This window comes from Perna viridis, chromosome 1 (genome assembly GCF_037379345.1).
Source record: "Perna viridis isolate PV_CMFRI_1.1 ecotype Kerala chromosome 1, ASM3737934v1, whole genome shotgun sequence".
Lineage (NCBI taxonomy): Eukaryota > Metazoa > Mollusca > Bivalvia > Mytilida > Mytilidae > Perna > Perna viridis.
The window spans coordinates 3736004-3758316 of NC_142445.1; the positions used below are offsets into that span (position 1 = coordinate 3736004).

The following is a 22313-nucleotide window of genomic DNA, read 5'->3' on the forward strand; positions in this document are numbered from 1 at the left end:
ATCAGAATTAGTATTGGCGCTATTTTTGCTTTACATCTATTGGGCTTCCCGGAATGCCATATTTTTTGGTAATTTAGTTAAGAATTGTATAAGATATTCTTTAATGATTGTTCCTAATAACTTCGGAATTTGTTGTCGATATATTTACTTAGTGACAGCATATCTTTTTTTCATTATGTAACGAGGCATCACCTTAAAAATAATACCAAAGGAGTGTGCATAGTATAAAATTTTCTGGGTTAGAATTAATGGATCCTACTTCGCGTGTCATCTCAGTTTCATTACTGATATCTTCTGTCATCTTGAAAATAAGAATAGACAAAAAATGTTGCTATAACTCACCATGAAATAATGAAAATAAAAGCTTAAAACCAGATCACTCTTCGAAGATAAATTTCATTTAGGAGTAAACACGTGAAAATGGAATCAATGAAAAGAAATGAAAAATAGGAAACAGTGCATGATTCCATTTACTCAACGGGGAACCAGTATATAAAACTGATTATCTCTATAGATTATTTCCAATGATTTGATAAACTGTAAGATGTTGAAAGGCGTAAAAAAGAAAGGCAAAAAATTGCCAAAAGTTTTTTTAATGTTACTAATAGAATTTATAAACTTTATAACAAAATACGGCAGCCCAGCTGTCGATGTCGTTTGTTGATAGATCAACTACCAAGATAGGTCTCGTATAAAATAAAACGTTAGTCTACAATGGTATCATAATGAAATGAACGTAAAACAACAATGTTACAACATGTGGTATTTTCATGACACGTCTATGACATGAACTAAAGCTTCATATCTACAAGTTCTAAATAGGAACTTTTCTTACTTAAACATGATCTTGCGATGATCCCTACCTTTAGTTCTTTGTGAATCTATTATTGATATGCCGTAACGCTTTTCATTACATTAAAAAAAAAAGAACACACTGTAAATTAATACGAGGACGGACTGACACTTTCTTATATGATAAAGATAACAGTTGTAACGCCTGTCAAAACCTTTTCTATACATTAATTATTACGATTTATAACTGATAAAACACAAAATGGGATAAATATATATCAAAAGTTCATCTAAAAATTAAGTTATCTACAACATGCCACATAAATGAAGGAAATTCGTGCATATACAGCTATACTAAGTACTGGTATTAACAATTACACATTTAAATTACTCAAAGGTACTTAATCAAGTGTAATCAATTGTCTTTTATATATGATTGTATTGAAGTTTCAGATACAGACCTTGATTTAAACTTAACGTTATATATCTTTGTTTCTCCTTTAAATCTACCCCCTCCCCCCAAATTACCTTGACTATAGTAGATCTTGATTAATGATAAAAATAGAAACTGTGCATAACAACAAATGAAATCAAAATATACTACTAAAAATTATATTATTCAGTTATAAAAAACATCTCTAACAATTTGCAACTACCCAAAACATGTCATGATTTTTACAAGACATGGAAGTGTCTGTTGGGAAACTATATCAACACTCCGAGTTCTTGGCAACAACCGTCATTCATAAATCGGTGTTATTTTAGAGGGAGTAGAGCGGCGGAGCGTTGACGAAGTCTACTGGCATCTGTTCTCAGTGTGATAACAAACTGATATCAAATCTGATCCAAACAGGTTCTGATATTTATCTTACAAAAGATAAGCTAAAATTATTAACTTTGCAAAATACATTAACTTCTATCTTAACAGTAAAAGCAGAAAAAAATGAACCAAAAAATGCTGTCACCTGTTCGTAAGGCAAATTTATCAGTGCGGGACACTTGAAAATAGACTGATAACATTCTCATTTAAAGATAAGATTTCTCAAGAACCAATGTTATCGTGTAAAGCCACAAGACTCTATGGTGCAAGGTGTGACAGAATCGCCCTACGACACAACAAAACTTGGGTAATAACATGGGAACCAAAACATTATAACGCCAAAACATATGATTTCTATTTTAACAAAGATTTTTTAATTTACTTTCATTATTTTATCTACTTTGTTATCAAATAGGATCCAAATATTTTATTTAAATATTTAACACCATATAATGAAAGAAACCAGAATTTAAGAATTTTTAAATGATAGAGATAACTTTTTAAATTACAAGCTATTCTTAATACGTGGGGAAGAAAGTCACCATAGCCCATGAAAGTCATTTATACAGAAAGTTGACGAATAACTTTAAAAAGTGAAATTATCTATAAATGGTTCATAAATATGTCAGACCACAATGCTACAGGCTAATATACCTTTGTGAATTACCTGTTTAACGAGGATCCGAAGTAATATAAAAATTCTAATTAGTTTTCAATGTAGTTAAAAGGTAACGGGCAGCCCCAGGTACAGCCTGGTCAAAACAGGAGACATTCTGGCTAGCAATACGCTCTCAGTTGTAAATAATTTTCATTTTACTAATGAATTTTACTGGTATAAATGATCTAGGTATAATTCGGGAGGGATACGGAAGTTATTCGGGAATGACTGTCCTCCCTCAGTCACTGCCTCAGGCATCAAAGTAAATAAAAAATGTGGGTGTTAGGAATCTGTAGTACTTGAACACTAGTCATAAAGAGCCAGGGATGGTATATTGAAGTCAGTTAGTAAATAAACATAAAAGTCAATTAATGTCTTCTTTTGATTATAGCTTTTTGATTACTTGACTGGTATTCCATCAATGATGCGGACTTTCCCCTTTGCTCCAGCCTTCCTACAGCTTACACTCACAATCTGAAAAATAGAAAATCTGTTTTTGTATTCAAGAACTATGTTTTTAACAACCAAATCTTTTCTAGTCCGCAGGTCGTATTGCAAGAGATTGTTAGTGTATACAGAAATGGTAACAGAGTGTAGTTGATCACTGCTTATTGTGGTTATTAATAAATGTACAACTTTAAACTACACATGTCTTAGAATTACAGGTTGGGAATTGGCTCTAATAGTACAGCTTTACACGTGTTCTTTTTTATTGAGATGATTTTTTATGACTTTAAAAAGGTAGTGTGCCTTCTAGAAATAATCCAATTATTTTTTTTAATTTAAAAGGACGCAAAAGCGCATTTTTTTTATGTATATAATAGCACACATACACAGGAATTTCTACGAAAACTTAAGCTTGAAATGTACGGTAGAATTTATAAAATCGTAGTGAACGAGGGCGTCGCTTTAAATATCATATTATCTTAAAAAAGACCAAATGATTTTCCCCCAATAAAGAAGGAATGACTAACACTGAGAAAGTCCTTGATAAATTCGAGTGGCGAACATTCCGATTTTGTAGGAGATAACAGCAAAATTTAGACATAACATCTTAATAATTAAAATGCATATATTAAAAACTTAAATTTCCCATAAATTATTGGTGTAGTCTATTAGCATCAACAGCAGAGGTACTAATTCTAACACATTATAACCGATTTGACAGCATGTCGTCACGATATATGTTTTTGACAATATTCTACGGTTATTAGTTTTGAATTTTAATAGCTGTTTGTGAGTTTATAGATCTTACATTTGATCGATTGATTTTCATCAATGTTGAAAGCGGGGAAATGAGCGTGATCATTACATGTCACACAGTAAAACAACCTAACACAAATCTTAGCGTTACCTTGGGTGGTCGTAGTCTACTATTGTATTGCGGAATTCAGCTATACCGAGTACTACGGCATTATATCTTTTGCGCCTTATAAACTTGAAAACATAAATTAAAAATATAGCTGTCATTATTTTACAGGAATATTGCATTGTAGCAAAGTTTGAAAAGAACAAAAGTCGACAATAACGAGAGTTTATAGATTTTGACTTGTGGGTATTGTAAATGGACAAACAGATCCTGTCAAAGATATGATCTCAGACGTATGATCTCATTCCCCAATTGTATAAATACTTTTAATCATTTCGTGCACATTATGCAAGTTATTTAACAAATTATAAAATTTTACTTTTAATTTTGATTTTTTTCTGAAATGCGGCAACCTTGATTTATTGAACTGGGGAATGTTTTTCACGCGTAACACTTGGTCTATGGACAACCTTGATGATTTTAATATATCCGACTAGATCAAAAGTTGATTATGTTTATTCCGAAGACAAATACTACGAAAGATATATTTTAGGATTTTGCAATAGATTAATTAAATTTAAAAAAAAACAAAAAAAAGGTCAAGAAAATAATTCAAAATACCAAGTTCAAATGGAATAGCATACACGTGTACTTAAATTGTCCCCAATAATACAACCGCGTTAATAAGAGGAGAATCGCGAATTTTGTTCTGAATTATAAAACAGCGTTTGTTCTTATTAATAACATTCTGTACACTTTAAATTATGCAAAATTGAGAAAAAAAAAATTATTACTACTATCATTTCGTGGATCGTAAAAGAATAATACAACAGAAGATCCAGTCATGTATAATTAAGGGTGATGTACTAGTGAACGAGGCATTGAACATATTTTCGTTCACTTGTTGCTAAAAATGAGCTAACCCACGCAGCCCAGCGTGAGAGAGATTTCAGACACTGCTTTAATCCGTCAGCATTACCGCGTATTAATCCGCTTCGTTTTAATGTAACATGACATTCACTTAAACATATTAACATCAATTACTGAAGTTTGTTTTTACTACCATGGTACCCCTTCGTAATCTGACATGAAGCAGGGACAGAAAAATATCCTAAAGCAAGGTTAGCCTGACACGTAACATGCTTGTATGGGTTGGAGTATAAAAACAATAAACTTTTTCCACTACTCTTTGATTTGTCAAGATAAACAACATACATTATCTGCACAATCAAAAGTGAAAATGGTTTTTCTCATTAAGATTATATTTTGGCAATAATAGCTTTAATTGTCAGAAATTCTCATCTCGCCAAGAAGTTTGATGACCTTACATACAAGTTTATAGCGAAAAACGCGTCACTTTTCCTTTCCTAACAGAATTAATCATTAGAATGGAGTATAAGATGAACGTGGAGATCGTCCATTACGTTCAGTCAATAGTTACTAATAACGAAAACCTTATAAAGAAGTCATTACAAGGAATGTCCCTAGTCATTGTAATAGTGCATCTAAATACAGAAGTTTCCTTGGGTCCATGGTATAGTAAACAAAAAAGAATTAAATAAATATTTAAGAATAGTCAAACACTGAAAGAAATCAGGAAGTCTTGCAGCTCATCACTTTTATAAAAATTATATAAATTTCATGGGCATATACCCGACACGCCTTTCCGTGGATACGATTTAGTCTGACATTTTATAGCTTTGGTTTAATATTTGGGTAGTATAGATTGGTTTTAACCTGAGAAGTTCAAAATTTAAAATGTATATTTTTTTTGTTGTTGTTGCAGATTACCCCCACATAAAAAATGACGCTAGTATCAAACTAGTATAGACTGTTCACCCTAGGTGAAAGTTAATTGTATGCATCTCGACCCCATGTGCATTTTCTATACCGTAATTGAATTAAATGTTCACTTGTCTCATCATCGTGTATAGTGTTTAGCTCGCAAATCATTCCCATGTCCAAAAAAATAAAATTTTGAGGAACAAATTTTATTTAGCAAAAGCAAAGATGCAAGTCGATAATGAGCTTCTGTAAAGACAAAAATTGCGTGTGGCGAAAAATTGGGCTGTTGGTTTTAAATGTTATCTTTATGGGATCAAAAACTATAAACAATCGAGCATTTGTAACAAGCTTTATAAATACATCTCTACTTTAACCATTTCACATGAAAACACTGTAAGTAACCTAAGACAGGCAGTTAAGTTGTAAATTTTTTTCCAAGCGACAGGTGCACTCGATTCAGTGGCTCTCAATAACTCCTCAATCTAAAGAGTGTTGGACAGTGAACATCTATCTATGCACCTAGCCATTTCCTGTCACAAAAATAAGAAACTAGAGACAACACGACCCTACAATTAAATCATTGTTGTTCTTTTCTTATCCACTTAAAAAAACTAAAGGTAATGTGGTTTACCTCCATCAAACTTCATCTGAATTAACTTCTTCCTTCAAGTAGATAGAAAGCCCACAATCAAAGCCATAGTTCGACCAAAACAATGAATTAAACTGTGACTTAGCATGACCAATATATTTGCTTAAACCACAATGCTTTTATAATGTAAATAGTACAGTTTATAAATAAAATCACAAAATAATAGATGTCCTCCAACTATATTTATGTTATCAGTTATTAGTGCTCAAAAAACATTTCACTTGTCCAAGCATCATCACACAGCATAGAAAAATATAGAATTGCAAACACTTGAAGCCATAAAATATCCAAATGGGATTAGGAGTAAATAGCAAGACAAATCAAGCTTCTAATTAAAATGTTCTCTGTACCCTTTGGTTAAGAATAACCAACAGCTATAATAATTACTGGAACTTGGGTCCATATCACTGATTTTGTTGAATTATTTTAAAAGTCATTATTTTATAAATATCAAAACTGTTGACAGGTAATAAAATAAATACCCCTAAAAGTACCCTGAAAGTATCATATTATTACATTTCTCACTTTAATAGCATAAAAATTTACCTTAACCAAACTTTAGGTATGATTACATTTAGACTAATGCTTAATTTGCTATTCCTTGCATGTGCTAAAATTGCACCCGGGTGGCTCCAATGAGCAATTTTCATGATGAAATAGCTACAAAATAGGTATCCATTATCTTATTAAGTAAAATTTCCTATTATTCAGCTATCCCTTGTTGCAAGTAAATAAATTGAAATCTAATCTAGGCCTACTTAAAACTTCAAAAGTTTTAAGCCTTTAAGATAATATTGAATTTAACAAAATAGAAAGCTAATGCACTTTTAATTGCGCCTGCACCGCATAAAAATGCATCCCATTTTAAATTGATTGTAGGTATGTTATTATAGATAAGTATCCTAAATAGGAGTCCTGCCATTAATCACAGTTTGTAGTAAAATATATCAACACCTTCTAGGATCAGATCAGATAATCTAACTAACTACCAACCTACCATTTGTGGTTATCAGGGACATGGTGTTTTATCTTTTTGGTAATAATCTAAACCTTTATCAGATATATATGTGGTGTATATGATATTCCAGTGATAAATGCTTTCATGTAGAAACTGTTTTAATGCATTTTAGAACATGATTGGTTTCAATGACCTATTGGTCCACTTTCTGAAATGTATGCTCCATTTGAAATTAATATTAGGAATCAGTTACTTCTCAATTTTCACTAATTTGATGAATCATTTGAGGATATTTTGGCTGAGGTAGAAAATGTCATACAAAAAATAAACACGCATACAACTACGCTCTTGTTTTAAGCAGTTTCTGTAAAAATCTGATATTATTTTTGTGTAAATGAATATAAATCTGAAACTGAGGGTCTTTGTTCTAGTTTGTGCATTTTGTTGTTCTGTTAACATAGCATGAAAAGAAATCAGCTGACTGCAGAATAAACATTTACAAGGGAGTTGCCGTAATTCACAAATCACAATTACTAAGTAGTGTGAGAAAAAAATCATATTAACACTCGAAAACTGACCTTTGCTGAAATGTCTTTTACAAGTACAGAAAGGGACTATTGTGTCTCCAACAGAGAGGGATTTTGCTTCTAAAAGCTGGTTTGATGGATCATTAAAATTCCTGTATTTAAAAAACCTGAAGAAAAATATGCTAAAAGATACCACTTCATAAGATATTATTTGGTAAAGTTTACATGTATAAATCAACAAACTACTGATGCTATGGGTACACAAAAAGAGGGGATAAATTACTTCAGATTATAGCATATCATTATATTAGATTTGACATATATCCTATACTTAACTGAATGTACATGAATATAAAAAGTCACTATAAATTTAAACAGCTTTATGAAATCTTAGGAAACAGATATTTTTGCAATGATGGCAGATCTGGAATCCATCAAAAAATTATGAAAAAGTTGATATCATAACTAAATAGCCTTCTTGTTATGTAAAAGACAAAAAAATATTGCTCTGCATGAAAACTATAATAATTTGACAAAGCGTAGGTTTCTGGCAGAGATTGATGAAGACTTCCGCCATTCCTTATCTCTAAATATCAAGCCATCATATTTTAATGCATGCTGCCCAACAAATCATAAAACAAGACTTTGGTCCTACAGAACAACCTTAGTTCCAGTGCATTTTAAGGACTCAGTAACCATCAAACAATTAACAATATTCAGGTTGGGCTTTTTTTTCTATTCATAATACAATGTTCATTCCTAAATTATGATTAATGATGATTGTGTTAAAAAGTACAAATAAATTAAGGATATTAAAAAATAAAAGGTCAAACCAACCCTGGTATAGTTCAATTTATTTAAATAGTTATGAATATTTTGGGTGAAGTCATTGATTTAATAAAAACATTTTGACTTGTGGCATATATTTGTTAAATGGCTTTTGACTAAAATGTAATAGGGTAAGGATGATCATGTCTGCTTTATAATGTTAAATGGGTGATTGACTTAAAATAATTGGCCTTTAAGATGACACAGTGGAGCACAGGTATATCTCTGATTTGTACCTAGTCCATATAATGATAACTTTAACAAATTTTCGCACATATTATATTTACTTATCAATCTTTATCCATCACAAAATTCATATTTTGCTTACAGTGTAACTAACGATCTGACACCATCTTAGAAACTATCTTAAAAGCTGATGAAAGGTGTCAACTAAGTTTTGGTCACATCTACCTATTGGCAGTGACAATCAAATATATGAAGGAAGAAAGATAACTCTTGTTAGTAGACTAGACTAATTATCTTATTCTCTAATATACAAACTGTGTTTTGTGTGGGACTCTTTCTTTTACTACTGATCTCATATTAGAAATATGCCACTCACATTTATTTCTTAGGAATACAAAATTATTTGGACCTAATATTTTACATTTGTAAAATAGTACAATTGGAAAAAATGATGCATTTCTTCTGTTGCTTAGAATAGTTACTGCATTATAAAACTTATGTTATGATTATGTTAGTTGTAGAAAAATGAGGGGACAAATTATACAATTTGATATTCACATGAACAGTTTAAACAATATATGTTAAGTACTGGTTTCAATTGCACTAATAGAAAATATAACAGAATTTGATTTGTTTTCCTTATGTAAAAAGCCATCATTTTAGTTTACTTGTTACCTAATTATCAAATTAAGCCATGGGTTTAAGTCAGGCTATAGCCACTACTTTTCCTCTAAAACTCTGCAGAGGATTGTTAATATATTGGGTCACTAGCATTCTTGGGTACCTGTATTTTCTTTTTAAATTGAGTGAGTGTAAAAAATGGTTGTCAATGCTATTTTTAGAACACAGAAAATAAGAGAAAATAAGTTACAAATTCAACATGTATCTCTAAAACTAGAAGAAAATAAATGTGACTTTCTTTCTCCAGCTTGAAGGGCTTGAAAAGTTAATCGCATACAAGACAAGGGACAAAAATGATGTAAGCCAATTAAGAGATGGCTTAAGATTTCATAGTATGCAAAATTTCACACCATTTTCTTCTTTTTCAACATTGAATGTTCTATCAATTTTTTTCTTAATTATGATGAATATTCGATAGGAAGAGAGATAACTCATGACAATTTCTTTTGACAAACAAACAGCAAAAAAATCAAAGTTGACATAGTGACATGATATAAGGTTGAGTTTGTAGGTCATATGATATAGGTAATTCTCTCATAGAAGTTTTTGTCATAATTGCAAGGTAGTCTTTATGCATGCCTAATATATACTTCTGTGAGGAATGCACTTTTTTCCTACACAAAGCATGAGTATATATCATACATGTTCATCAACTACAACCCCAACAAAAAAAGAAAAGAGTCTATTGTTACATATACTGATTTTCTATAAGAATACATTTTGTACCTTTACCTGGAAATTACTGAAACTTTACTAGACTTAAAAAGAACTTTGAAATTTATGAATACAAGACCAGCTATAGTTAATTGGAAATACATCTCCAAACTTAAAATACATCTCAAATGCTTACAACTATATGCATGTTTTATTCAATTTTTCACAGAAATAATAAATACTATTGCTCGGCAATTTCTCTGAACTTAAGCCAGTTGACTTCAAAGTATATCAAGAATCTTCCCACGACAGATATGAATATGAAAGTGTCTACTACATGTTCCAGTAGCTATTTATAGACCATTACATATATATGTACATGGAAAACAAATAATGCATGTATCATACACTTCTGATAGCCTCCACTGACAGATAATGTTTTTGACTAATTGTTAAGGATCACTGGAGAAAGAGTGGATTAAAATCAAGCATATTCAATGATTGTTCAATAATTCTGAGTAATCCTACTTGAAAAATATGACATTTAATGGGACATTAAATTATACCTTGCCAAGTTGTGTTGCAATAAATATCCATGAACGCTTGCTAAATTACAAGTCATAACATAGTCTGGATAAACATTTGAATTTGAGTTAGATTCTGTTATTCCTATGTTATGACTTGTAATTTAGCAAGCTATCCATGAACGCTTGCTTAATTACAAGTCATAACATAGTAATAACAGAATCTAACTCAAATTCAAATGTTTATCCAGACTCCATAATCTCAAAAGAACTAACTTTCATCTTTTTTCAGAGCATAATCCTTCATATATATATAAGAAAGATAAAATTGGGGAGTAAAAACAATTTAAAATGGCTGTAACATTTGTGTTAATAATCCAAACAAACTGAAAGTTGAACTTGATCTGTATTTTATGATACTCAATAACTTCATAGAGTTTGAAAAGGTCCTTCAATACCATCTTGTTATCATCTGAAAACCGTCGTATGATGGACAAGGTGGATGGAGGGACATACAAATTTTCTAAGGGAATCATATAATACCTTGCCACTTCATGTGGTTGCTCGGACGTTAAACCCCAACAAACAAAACAGCCACTTCATGTGGCAGGGTATAAAGCAAATATTTTTATATTTCAAATTTTTCAGTGTAGCAGTTTTGATAACTCCAATAGAATAAATGAAATAAATAAAAGAACACATTATACATACATAGAACTTCATCACTAGAATCAATATGCAAAATAAACAAAGTGTAACTTACTTTTTTACCAGTGTGTTCCTGGAACAGAAAGTTGGGATGTCTAGAACTTGCATGGGCCACTAATGATTCTCTGAATTCCTCAGCTGTAGCATGTTGTGCCCATTTACTCCGTAATCTCTCACAATTTCTCTGATAAAATATAACAACAGTACCTATAGAATATGTTATATTTGTTTAATTGTGTGGTACTAAGGATAAGCCATAGGAATCATTCAAGTTTGTTAGGTATTTTCCTAGTATGAATTTATTTTATCTCAGGACTTGTATTCAGCCTACTAGAAGGTCAAATATAATGCCCAATGCTAAGTAACTGTGTCAGGCTGTTTGACTCAATCATTAAACTTGATAACATTTTCTGGACAATGTATATTTAGTGCATGTATACTAATTACCTCATATCTCTAATTGAAGCAGCCACATTTTGTTCCTGTGAGGGGAATGTCAGTGCAATTATGAATGAAAACCTTGTGTGTTTAATACAGTTTGGTAATATTTAAAGCAGAATGGTTGGATGGAAGAGAACAAAGCTAATCAATTAATTTTTAATTTAAGAGGGGAGTCACCATCAATACTGACAACAGTTATCTTATTATAGATATATGATTAATATGTTGTATTTGAAGCCAAAGGAAGGATATATTTATTACGTGGAAGGAATTACAGGTAGAACAGTTGTTAATCTATGTCTGATTATTTTTTGAAGTTTTTTTTAAAAGTTTAGTCTGAAAGCCTACAAAGATTCCATTCATGTGCTGCCTGATTGTAGATTTATTTGTGTCTGGATTTTAGAATTAAGAAACTTGTTTATTTTAGGCATCTAAAGTCATTCATGAAAGCTTTTTTCTTTTTATTGAAGATAAATGTAGTAATGTTGTTCTTGATTATTGTTCATAAAAATGCTCAAATATTGAAAATGTGGTCAAATCACTGAAAGCCAGTGAAAATGTGGTCAAATCAGTGAAAGCCAGTGAAAGGTATATTATAAGGTAGCTGTTTCAAAAGAAACTGATTAAAAAAAATATGATAGTAGAAATATTGTTTATGTTTGTACTAAGTGTACTGAGAGGTCAGTGGGAGGCTGTTGGAAAGTAAGAAACTTTACAGACTTATAAATGTGCAAATGTGCCACACATGAGAATCATATGGTTTGCATCATATGAGTATCATATAAATCGAGCACCATATGATAATCAAGTGTTTTTAAGCCAAAATTACCATATGAGAATCATATGATAATCATATGACTATCATATGTCCAATATCATATGATTACCATATGATTATCATATGAATCGAGCACCATATGATTATCATGTGTGGCACATTTGCCTGTGTTCCTATAGGAACGTTTTTAGTGCAGTAAATGTAAGGATTTGTTTGTGTGGGCTTGTGAACTGGAGAAGTATCAGACAGATAAATATTACATATAATTGAGTTTAATATTGCAATTATGAGTATGCACCCAAAATTTACAGAACATACACCAACCATGCCAGAAGAGAATGACCTTAAACAACTACTGTATGTAATTTATATTTTTGTGCATATTTGATCAAATACTACACCCATTTCATTTAGGGATATTTGTTTTAAAAGAAGGAGAAATCTAGCAGTTACAGGCTTCCTTGTAAATCTAGATTTGTACAGATCAAGTTAAATTTCATTGTTATTTATCTCCTACTACTTAAGTGACTTCACTTAAGTGACTTCATTTACTTTTGTTACATTGTATGTATTATTTTGGTTATTTTATGTTCTTTGTTATGTTTGTCTGTTTCCATGTCTGGTCTTTGTCCTTGAATTTCATTCTTTCGATTTCCGCTAGAATCTTGGTTCCCTTGATTACTCTTCCAGATGAAAAATCTGGTAGTTTTCTTGATAGCTTATTATACAACCGCAAACAATTTTTTTGGGGTCATATAATGGTATCACTCTATCGTCATTGTCATCTATTAACTTTAGTTTATTGCCCCGTGCAGGTCCGGGGGTCAAAAGAATAGGCCTGCAGCAGCGCTAAGCTTGTTGTAAAAGGCGACTAAATAGTGCTCAGAACCCTAGCCGGGGGCTAGGGCGCTCTGCCCACAGAGCAACTGGATTGTGTGCCCCAGGTGGTGGAATGGGGTACCCCTGGTGTGTTACATGCTGGGGTTGTCAGGCTATAATACGGAAAACCTGACCACAAACCATAGTGGTGCACCATGTTGGGAAGATGCCATGTTCCTCGCACGTTAAAGAACCCTACTGTGGTATTCTCCCGGAGTAGGAACCATAAGGCTCCGCCACAGGAGGCTAAATTGCCCGACCCTACCCTCCTCTCCCTATTTCCTGTGACAATCAAAATTTGTCGACCCCATTATCCTTGTGCCCCATCCCTTTTTTCATTTCATCATCATTTCATGTTCATTTTATCATCCATTTCATGTTCATCGTCTGAATATAGCTGAAATATTGCTGCTCAGACGTTAAACCCCAACAAACAAACAAAAAAACTTCAGTTTATTTACTTGAGTAAAGAACTTAGATCTTTTTGAAATTTTAACATATTGTTCCTAAGGACTTACCGGAAGGCCCTATAATTTTTTGAGGTTTTTGCCCTATCGGAAATAAAGGCCTAAAAAGAGGAAAATAGGTGTTATCATTAGAATTGATAGAAAAAGCTTATTGTTGATCTGATTTTTATGATTCAGATGTCTATCTGTGCCTTTTGAAATTTTGCTTTGAATTTTTTTTTACAGGGTCGGCTTATCCCTATCTGTTTTAGAGTTAGAGGGTACAAAATTAGGCCACGCCTAAAAAAACAACTTTTTAATTGGTCCATTTTCCATTTTTCATTTTTATTGGATTTCTTAAGAAAATCCCTACCTGCAGTATTCAATCAGATTTCAGATATCTCTTACAGTTTCTTGGTTATATGGGGGTCAAAGAGGCCACACCCAAAAAAATACTTTTTTTTGGTCCAATTTTGAAAATGTTTATTTTCTCTTTAATTGGATTCCTTATGAAAATCCATGCAAGCATTTTTAATCAGATATCAGATATCTCTTAAAGGGGCCACATCCCAAAAAAAATGACTTTTTTTATTTTAGATCTGATTTTTAAAAATATTTAATTAAATTTTTAAAAATTTGTGCTATATTGTGTCCAAACTAGTTGTTGTGTCCATAATGAACTATAAAGCCGTATGCTTGTGTATCAAAAACTAGTACTGTGTCCACACTTGCTGCAAATGTTCAGGGTTAACCACTGCAGTCGTCTCTTGATGTGCTCTCCAAAGCTTTTTATATTATCATTGATTAGAGAGATAATAATGGTTTCATTTTTCAATAATAACATAACAAATGAGGTCTCTAAGTGTATTTTAATCATAACATACCAAGTCTGCCAATCTGAAGAAATCATGGAAACCTTCATCAGGGTTCAAGGTTGCAAGGTCAACAATTACTTGACCCAAGGATTCATTACTGCTAAAGGTATTCTTGTCTATCACATGAAATATTATGTACCTGTTAATGTAGAAAACAATTGGCACCTCAGTTTGGATTTAATTAACCAAACAGACAGTTATACCACTGTCATACCCAACAATGTAGCTGGGTACACAATATTGTCTTGTCAGCTTGGCTGTTAGTTGAAATAATTTCATTAAATAACTTGAAAACAATATCACATTAAACTTTGTTTACTTCTATTACCACAGGAATAGTGTATGTTTTACTACCACACTCTCCCTCTAAGAAAGAGAATTTGATTTATTCCCGTTTATATAACAAGAATGGAAATGATGAATATGTCAAAGAGACAACAACCCCACTGGAATGAAAAATAGGCTACTTTTATAATTTCCTTTTTTTCTTTTTAAGAATTCAGGTGAGCAAAGTTACATAGCATAAGTGAAACTATCAAATTTTAACTTACCCAGTGAATAAGCAAATTTATTTCACAGAGTAAAGTAAAGAAATAAAAGAAGTATAAAAATCACTATCCCTGCCTATATACAACATTAATTAATGCAGTTCTGCAATTTGTTTTGGTTGATAATCTTTCTTTTGCCTCTGTCATCTTGATTAGAAATATTTTTACCTTTGAGAAAGTTCTTCAGCTGCAACTTCAAACTCAAAGGTTTCATCCCAGACAGGGTTGATTGTATTCTTTAGTTCCTGCAAAGATATAAAAATCCTATACCAGTAAATCTTTATAAAAAAGAAAAAAAAAATGAATAAACAACAGATATAAAATGATCGTCAGTCCATTGATTACAACGACACAACCAGCAAGAAAAAATATGGTAGGTGCATGTAGGTAAGGGAATCATTTTATTTTTCAAGAACATTTTACATTGAGTTGATGGAGATATAATCTAGACTTTAACCCTGCTTGAGCCAAAATTGCCATAAAATGTTTAGGACAGGCACAAAAAACTAGCGAAGAAACAGACATTTTTTTTTGGCCTTACCTTGGTCTGGAACATCATTTTTGTACCAGGGATAGTGACTTTGACAAATGGATCTGCTAAAGTATCCTCATCTCTTGCTGAGAGGTCATGTGCTCCATGTATAGTCACCAGAAGTGTGGAAGGTGGATGGAATGCAACACTTACTTCAAGGTCACCAGAAATATCAAGATCAGTCTACAATCAAAGTATTATTGTTCATGGGGTACCAGTTTTTGTGGTTTTCATGGACAGACTAATCCATGAATTTAAGAATCCAACGAATAATAAGTTCAGCCATCGTTTTTTGGGTGCTGACCATGGACACCGTTGATTGTGTTGTGTGACATATGTAGTTATCTGAGGGATGTTAACGAAATTGCGCAGACTAAATTGACCAACAAAATGACCATGCGTATCTCAAATATTGTTTGGTTTTGCTGAAAAACTTTTTTGTAAGTATCTCCATTTTTATTTGTGTAAAATTAAGCGCTAATCTAATTTTGAAAGTATAACCAACTTCTGTTATGAGAATCAATGTTTCAGTAAAGTGTTCATTTTATGCAATTTTGTCTAGAATGTCACGAGTGGAGTATTGGTCACTTTTTATTTTGTATTTTTTATATTTGATTGTTTCAGTTTCATTATTTTATTATTTCATTTTCTTTTTATAGTCATTGTCCCCAGAGTGTTGAATTTTTAGATCATTGATCTTATGTCAGATCCCTTTATTGAATATGTATGTTGAATTTTTTTTTCAATCCGAATAAAATTTAAAAACAATATTTGTCTCATATTTATTACAATGCCTGGACGATGATAGCATCCTAATTTGTAGAGCAGTCTGCTGGGTTGGGTAACCCTGGTGTAGCAGGTTCTCTGGTCTTGAATGAGACCATTTTTAACCACTGTGTCAACGACATTTGAAAGTGATAAGCATTTGTCACTGTATGGCCTCTATTTAAAGGCAATTGATTACCAATGAGTAACATCAAACACTTAGTGAGTACATTCTGAGCTTGGGTTACAATTCGCTCAGGGCTTGGGTAGCTAGACATTTACTTTTTGTTAGCGGCAAAATTAAAACACGATGTAATTATCAATAGCAGTTCAATCAGTGTTGATTACCATAATAATTAATTTCTTTTGAAATAGTTCGAAGAAAATCATTTGTTTAATTAAATTTAATGGAATTTCAATTTAATTACTAACTTTTGATCACGTTTTCATGCAGTCATCCCATAAATTATATTGTGAATGAACACTTTCCTTTATCTTGCTGACGAAGACTCGAGTCCAGCCAATTCCCAAAGAGCATTATGAAATTTTTTAATTTTTTTTTAAAATGAGAAATCTACAAATTCAAGAATCCACGAACCTGCACTTTTTCTGGAATCCACGAAAATTGGTACCCACCAATATAAATACAGTATTAAAAAAACAAAGAAGCATGCAAGCTGAATAAATGTTATACACATACCTCCATATTCAAAGTATACCATGCTGTGTGAACAGGACTTTCTCTGAAGTTGAATGTATTCATATCAATGATGATTTCCCCCAAAAAATCATCTCTGCCAAGAACATCGTGGTCCATTACTTTTACTATCAATTTTCTATTTATTAACTCAGTCTCAGAAAGTGGATAGGCAAAAATTTCATCAAATTTAGGATTGTTTGTCTGTGGGTATGTCTTTGTTCTTTTTTCTTCTGAGTCTTCTACATCTGGACTCATTTCCAACTAATAGGAAAAGAATCAAAGGTTTTCATGGATTCCAATAAAAACAATAATGGTAAATAATGTCAATCAAAATTATAGTAAATCAAAATACTTAGTCAGAAGATCCCTAGTAATTTTACTTTATTCCAATTTAAATTAAATACTTTTTATAAGTTACATTGTGAAATTTTACACCATACCTTTACATATGGGTCAGACATTTTAGACCTCAAGTCTTTTGATCTAAGTTCCCTGCATTTGATGATCTTGACCAGCAAAAGTTGCCGCTTAAAGTCATATTTAAATGATATTTGTATTTCCCCACGAACATCTCCAACTGCCTTCATTACAGTGGGGTCCAATTTCTTAAACAATCCTTTCAAAATCTGCATGTTTCTCTAAGAAAAGTAAAATGTGCATATTCATTAATGCAAATAACAAGGGCAATACAGATTATTAATTGAAGGGTAATAACAAAATTACTAAAGTGTTAAAAAAAAATTCAGTTTGTTTCTTGTTTGTATTTGGTCTTTTTGTAATCTTCAAAGATAGCATTGGAAGAAACTCTCTGATAAAACAATGTTGTAAAATTACCAATTGTAAAATTAACAATTACTTTACTGAAAAAGACATCAAATCATTTAGGAATAAGTGGGCAAAGTGAAGAAATTGTAAACATACTGTCATATGTTTTTACAGAAAATTGCCCATTGGACATTATGGACATATGTTTGCATGGCGTTTTAGCTAAATAAAAGAACATTTCTCCCAAAACATTTGAATCCAAAATTACGTAAAGGACCAACAATTAGGAAAAAATGTATTGCTTACTGGCAACATTGGGTTTGAAGATCTATTGTTTTCTTAACTATGAAAAATTTTAGTTTTGAGAATTATAAAATATATAAATGAAATACTTTCACTATTATTTTTTTCAGTACTTTTAACCAATTTACTATAACCCTGAAATTTTCTTCTTACTTCAAAACCGTATGACTGCAAATTCTATCCATAACAGACAAAGAACTCAGAAAATCCCCATAAAACACTTTTCTTATACATACTTGCAAAGAATAATTTTGATTTAGTAAAGAAAATATATCTGTAATAGTTGACGATCACATTCGCCATTTACCTTGAATCTGTTGGAAACTGGTTTATGGTTTTATACTAGATACTATACCAAGAACTCATCATAAAAAATACTGCAATTTCAGTACATACAGTGAATTGTTTCCCCCTTACTGTTGCCCCACTTGACCTCAATATAATTGAAGAACTTTTCTGGATTGGAACAGAATGTGAAAGTCATCTACAAGTATATGCTCCAATGTATTCGGCTAAATGATAGAGAAGTCCAAGATGGTAAAAGAAAAAAATAGGATGTGATCAAATAAAAGTCATAAAAAATCTGCAAGATGGCAGAAAAGAAATTTTTCGCCAACTCTCAGTTTAGCACAGCGGAACATGTGAAAGGTTGGACCACGACCAAGAAAGTACAAGATTACTGGTAATTGGTGGTTTGCACTACTGTTTCTTCAGGAGATTTTCATGTTTAACATATCTTATATCAAAGTATACCATGTTTTCATCTTGTTTTGTCCATCCTTGAGCGGCTACTAACTGTTGATGCTGTTGTTTGGCAGATATTAATCTGGCCAGACCATGAATCTTGTTAACATTTTGAACATTCTCTACCATCTTCCCTTCTTCCATTCTTTGGTCCTCATATTTTGACTGACTTTTCCCCATTGCTATATGCTAAAAACGTCAGAGCAATCTTCTTAACAAAAGTTCAGTAACTGTCACTTAAATGATAGGTACATTTGTACATGTACAGTAAATTTGTAAGGACAAATTCAATTGTTTGAAAACCAAAGTAGAAATTGTATTAAAAACTTTATAGCTATACCTTTAAACAACTATAGTTATTATAGAAAACGTATATTGTAAATCATATAAATAAGCAATTTAATTAATTTTATCGAATTCGACTTCCATTTTGTTTACCTTGGAGAACCTGTCGGTTTGTGCAGTAAAGTGTTGGTTTCATGAATGGAGACACGAGTTCGCTATTAACCTCAATACGCAACTGTGCTGTGAACGCATATGACACGCCTGTTCCCATTGTGCAGTCACAGTATGACATGAAAAAATCCCTTAAATGATTCCCATATTCTCTCTCTTGATCTTGAATAGTAAATAAATCATTAAACCGAAATAACAAACAATTGCGTAAAGTTTGAAGTTAGTTGTACGTGTCAGTGCAACATGTGAAAAAAATAAAATATAATTATGAAAAAGCCACCAATTCGATCGAAAAATATAACAAAATATGTGATGACGCGTAAAATCTTTACCCTCTCCTTTTTAAGGCATATACCGAAAAATGTGTACCCCGTACCCGTACCAACTTTTAATTTTGATTTGGTTTTCAGTTTTCAAAAGTACCGAAATGCCACGATTCCTGTACCAAAAATTAAAGTCCAGTATTTTTGTTATTTGTTCAATTTTATTATGTATTTCACATTAGATTGAACACAACAATATTATCAAAATATTCAAGGGCGATAAACTAAAATCGCTTCAGATTCTATCTGTGAGACTTTCTTTTTCATTCTTGATAATATTAGATAATTTAATTTTTTTCAACGAGAGGAACTTTCTAATGCTTATCTCGTCGAGCGCTTCGATTTCAAAGTCCGACAATTTCTTTTTCAAAACAATATCGAATATTTCAAAACGTTATCCAAAGTCTTAAAGTGAAGTTTTAACCTCTGAATATTTTCATAAAAAACGTGAAATTCGGACTGGAATGTGAGATATAGTCAATTATTAGTTTGTTATGGTAACTTCCGGTTACACATTTCGGGACTTTTGAGAACATAAAATCAACTGAGCTTGAAAAAATCCTGAATGTTTTCAGCTAGCTTGAACTTCAATTGATTTAAAACATCAGTCAGAACTTTAGACCAAGTTTCAGTCTAAAATTTCGAATACCGTTAATGATAGAAAAGTCTGCGATATAGTGATTTGGGTACAGGGAATTTGGTACGGGTACGGTTACACATTTCGTGGTGTATCCTGCCCTTTTTAAGTCTAATATTGTTGGCGACAATGCCATTACTATATATTCGAATACGATTTGTTTAATTATTTATTGCTACACCACCTCATGTTGCAGTTGGGTACTCCTAGAATGTTATCGGTTGGAATTCCGTTTCTTCATACCCCAACCAGGATGGCACCAAGTCAGAAAATTGCTTGCTAGACAACCTGTAGCACTGCTGGAGTTAGTCCGAATTTCCTCTGACCCTGCAACCCTCCTCTTTTTTTATTTGGATATTGATATATCGGGTTGGAGTCAGAACGATGTGCCATACAAAAAGTTGGAGATTTAGCGGTACCGCGGAGTATCGCCCTTCAACCGCTTGTAACGACTTTCAAATTGAAATTGTGCATGTCACACCTACATAGTTCGATTCCGGAATCATTTTCCTGTATGCTGATACCAAATTTGCTACAAAAATTACATTTATTATTGAAGTTCCGATAATTTTCAACGAGAGACCCTGTTTTGTTGACATTTTGAACCGTAATAAAGAGTAGGCGGAGCTTGTTACTTTTGGAACGGAACGGAGCAGAAGCGATGTTTAAAACCGGAATCTAACCAAATTCCACTGAAAAATTACGTGCCCGCTACGCTTCCGTTCCAAAGGTAACAAGCTCCGCCTACTCTCTATTACGGTTCAAAATGTCAACATTTTGGTCAATTGAAATGATCAGATTACATCCTGATATGGTAAATAGTTTGGCATCAATCATTTAAAACTGATTTGAAGGAAATTTTATCCTATGAGAAAAATGTTGGGAGTTATGAAAACAAATTTCGTGATGCGCTAAAAAAAGTAAAGCACCTTCACTAAAATCGGGGTTTCTTTTTCGATTTTTAATATTATATTTTTAATGTGTTCTTATTTAATTCGGCTAAACAAATGTACAGCAGATTTTATGTGTTTTGGACCGTTTTCAAATTATAGGGGGACAAAGTTGAGAAAGCTAAAACGTTTTCATAACTTTTTTTTGGATTTCGAAATTTTTTATTTCATTGGATCCTTCATTGGATTCCTCATAAATAATCCTGCCTGCATTTTTCAATCAGATTTCGGATATCTCTTACGGTTTTCGAGTTATAAGGGGTCAAAAAGGCCACACCAGAATAAATCATTTTTTATGTTTTGTTTTCGGTCCGATTTGAAAAAAAAATTCAAAAAATATTTTTGCAATATTTGTACAGCTCATTATATCTTATAGCTAAAAATAATTGTCAAGAGGTAATTAGACGATCATGAAATACGTTGACTTTACAATATTATACAAGGGAATGTGCAAGCGCGTTTATACACATCTCAAAATACTTTGATGCAGGCACGCTGATCCAGATTTCACCAGGACATCATTGCATATGAACAGACAGGAGTGCGCGCAAGGGGGGACTTCCATTTTCCTGTTTACTTTTCAACATTTCTTTCCTTATTTTATCCGATTCGCTAAAATCGTATTTTTTTTAATTTATTACGTCCACAGTCGTAATAATTTAATCTAGTATCGTAACTTTTCAATACTTTTTATTATTTTTTTTTAAATTGACGTTAAAAGAGTTTTTACGTCGCAAAACAGAATGTTACTTTGGAAACGCCAAAAATGCGCTTAGTGACATTTTTGTTAGATACGGTTTTACATACATATATAACCCATTTGTTAAGCCAAAGAAAAAATGAAATGATAAAACCATAGAGGAGGATGAATACTTTTTAAATACATGTAGAAATCGACTAAACACCATTTGCCTCTTTGAACAATTCATTCAAATTTCGCATGGTGTACGCGTGAATAAATAAAATATACAAATTTTAGATGTTGTGACATTTTGGTTAGATACAAACAAAATGCTGCGCTTAGATATATGTTCAACCAAGTACCATTATTTTTAGAATATACTATCTGCAGCATATTACATGTAAAATTCC

The 22313-nt window shown here is 32.0% G+C and overlaps 1 protein-coding gene across 3 annotated transcripts; it reads right to left on the bottom strand.

Moving 5' to 3' along the window:
- Positions 1-576: 576 nt before the first annotated feature.
- Positions 577-19400, bottom strand: LOC148626888 (synaptotagmin-1-like). Of its 3 annotated transcripts, XM_088555999.1 has the most exons (10): positions 19294-19400; positions 18865-19044; positions 17484-17681; positions 17044-17304; positions 15588-15761; positions 15215-15291; positions 14508-14637; positions 11135-11263; positions 3625-3707; positions 577-2744 (listed from the first exon to the last, which is right to left on the bottom strand). In XM_088555999.1, the coding sequence occupies exons 2-10, from the start codon at positions 19033-19035 to the stop codon at positions 2738-2740; spliced, it is 1230 nt and encodes a 409-aa protein (XP_088412125.1). In that variant the 5' UTR covers positions 19036-19044; positions 19294-19400; the 3' UTR covers positions 577-2737. The 3 variants fall into 3 exon arrangements, with proteins under 3 accessions (XP_088412125.1, XP_088412211.1, XP_088412291.1); XM_088556085.1 differs by lacking the exon at positions 3625-3707 and having other exon boundaries at positions 19294-19399; XM_088556165.1 differs by lacking the exons at positions 577-2744; positions 3625-3707 and adding an exon at positions 3715-7665 and having other exon boundaries at positions 19294-19399.
- Positions 19401-22313: the final 2913 nt, after the last annotated feature.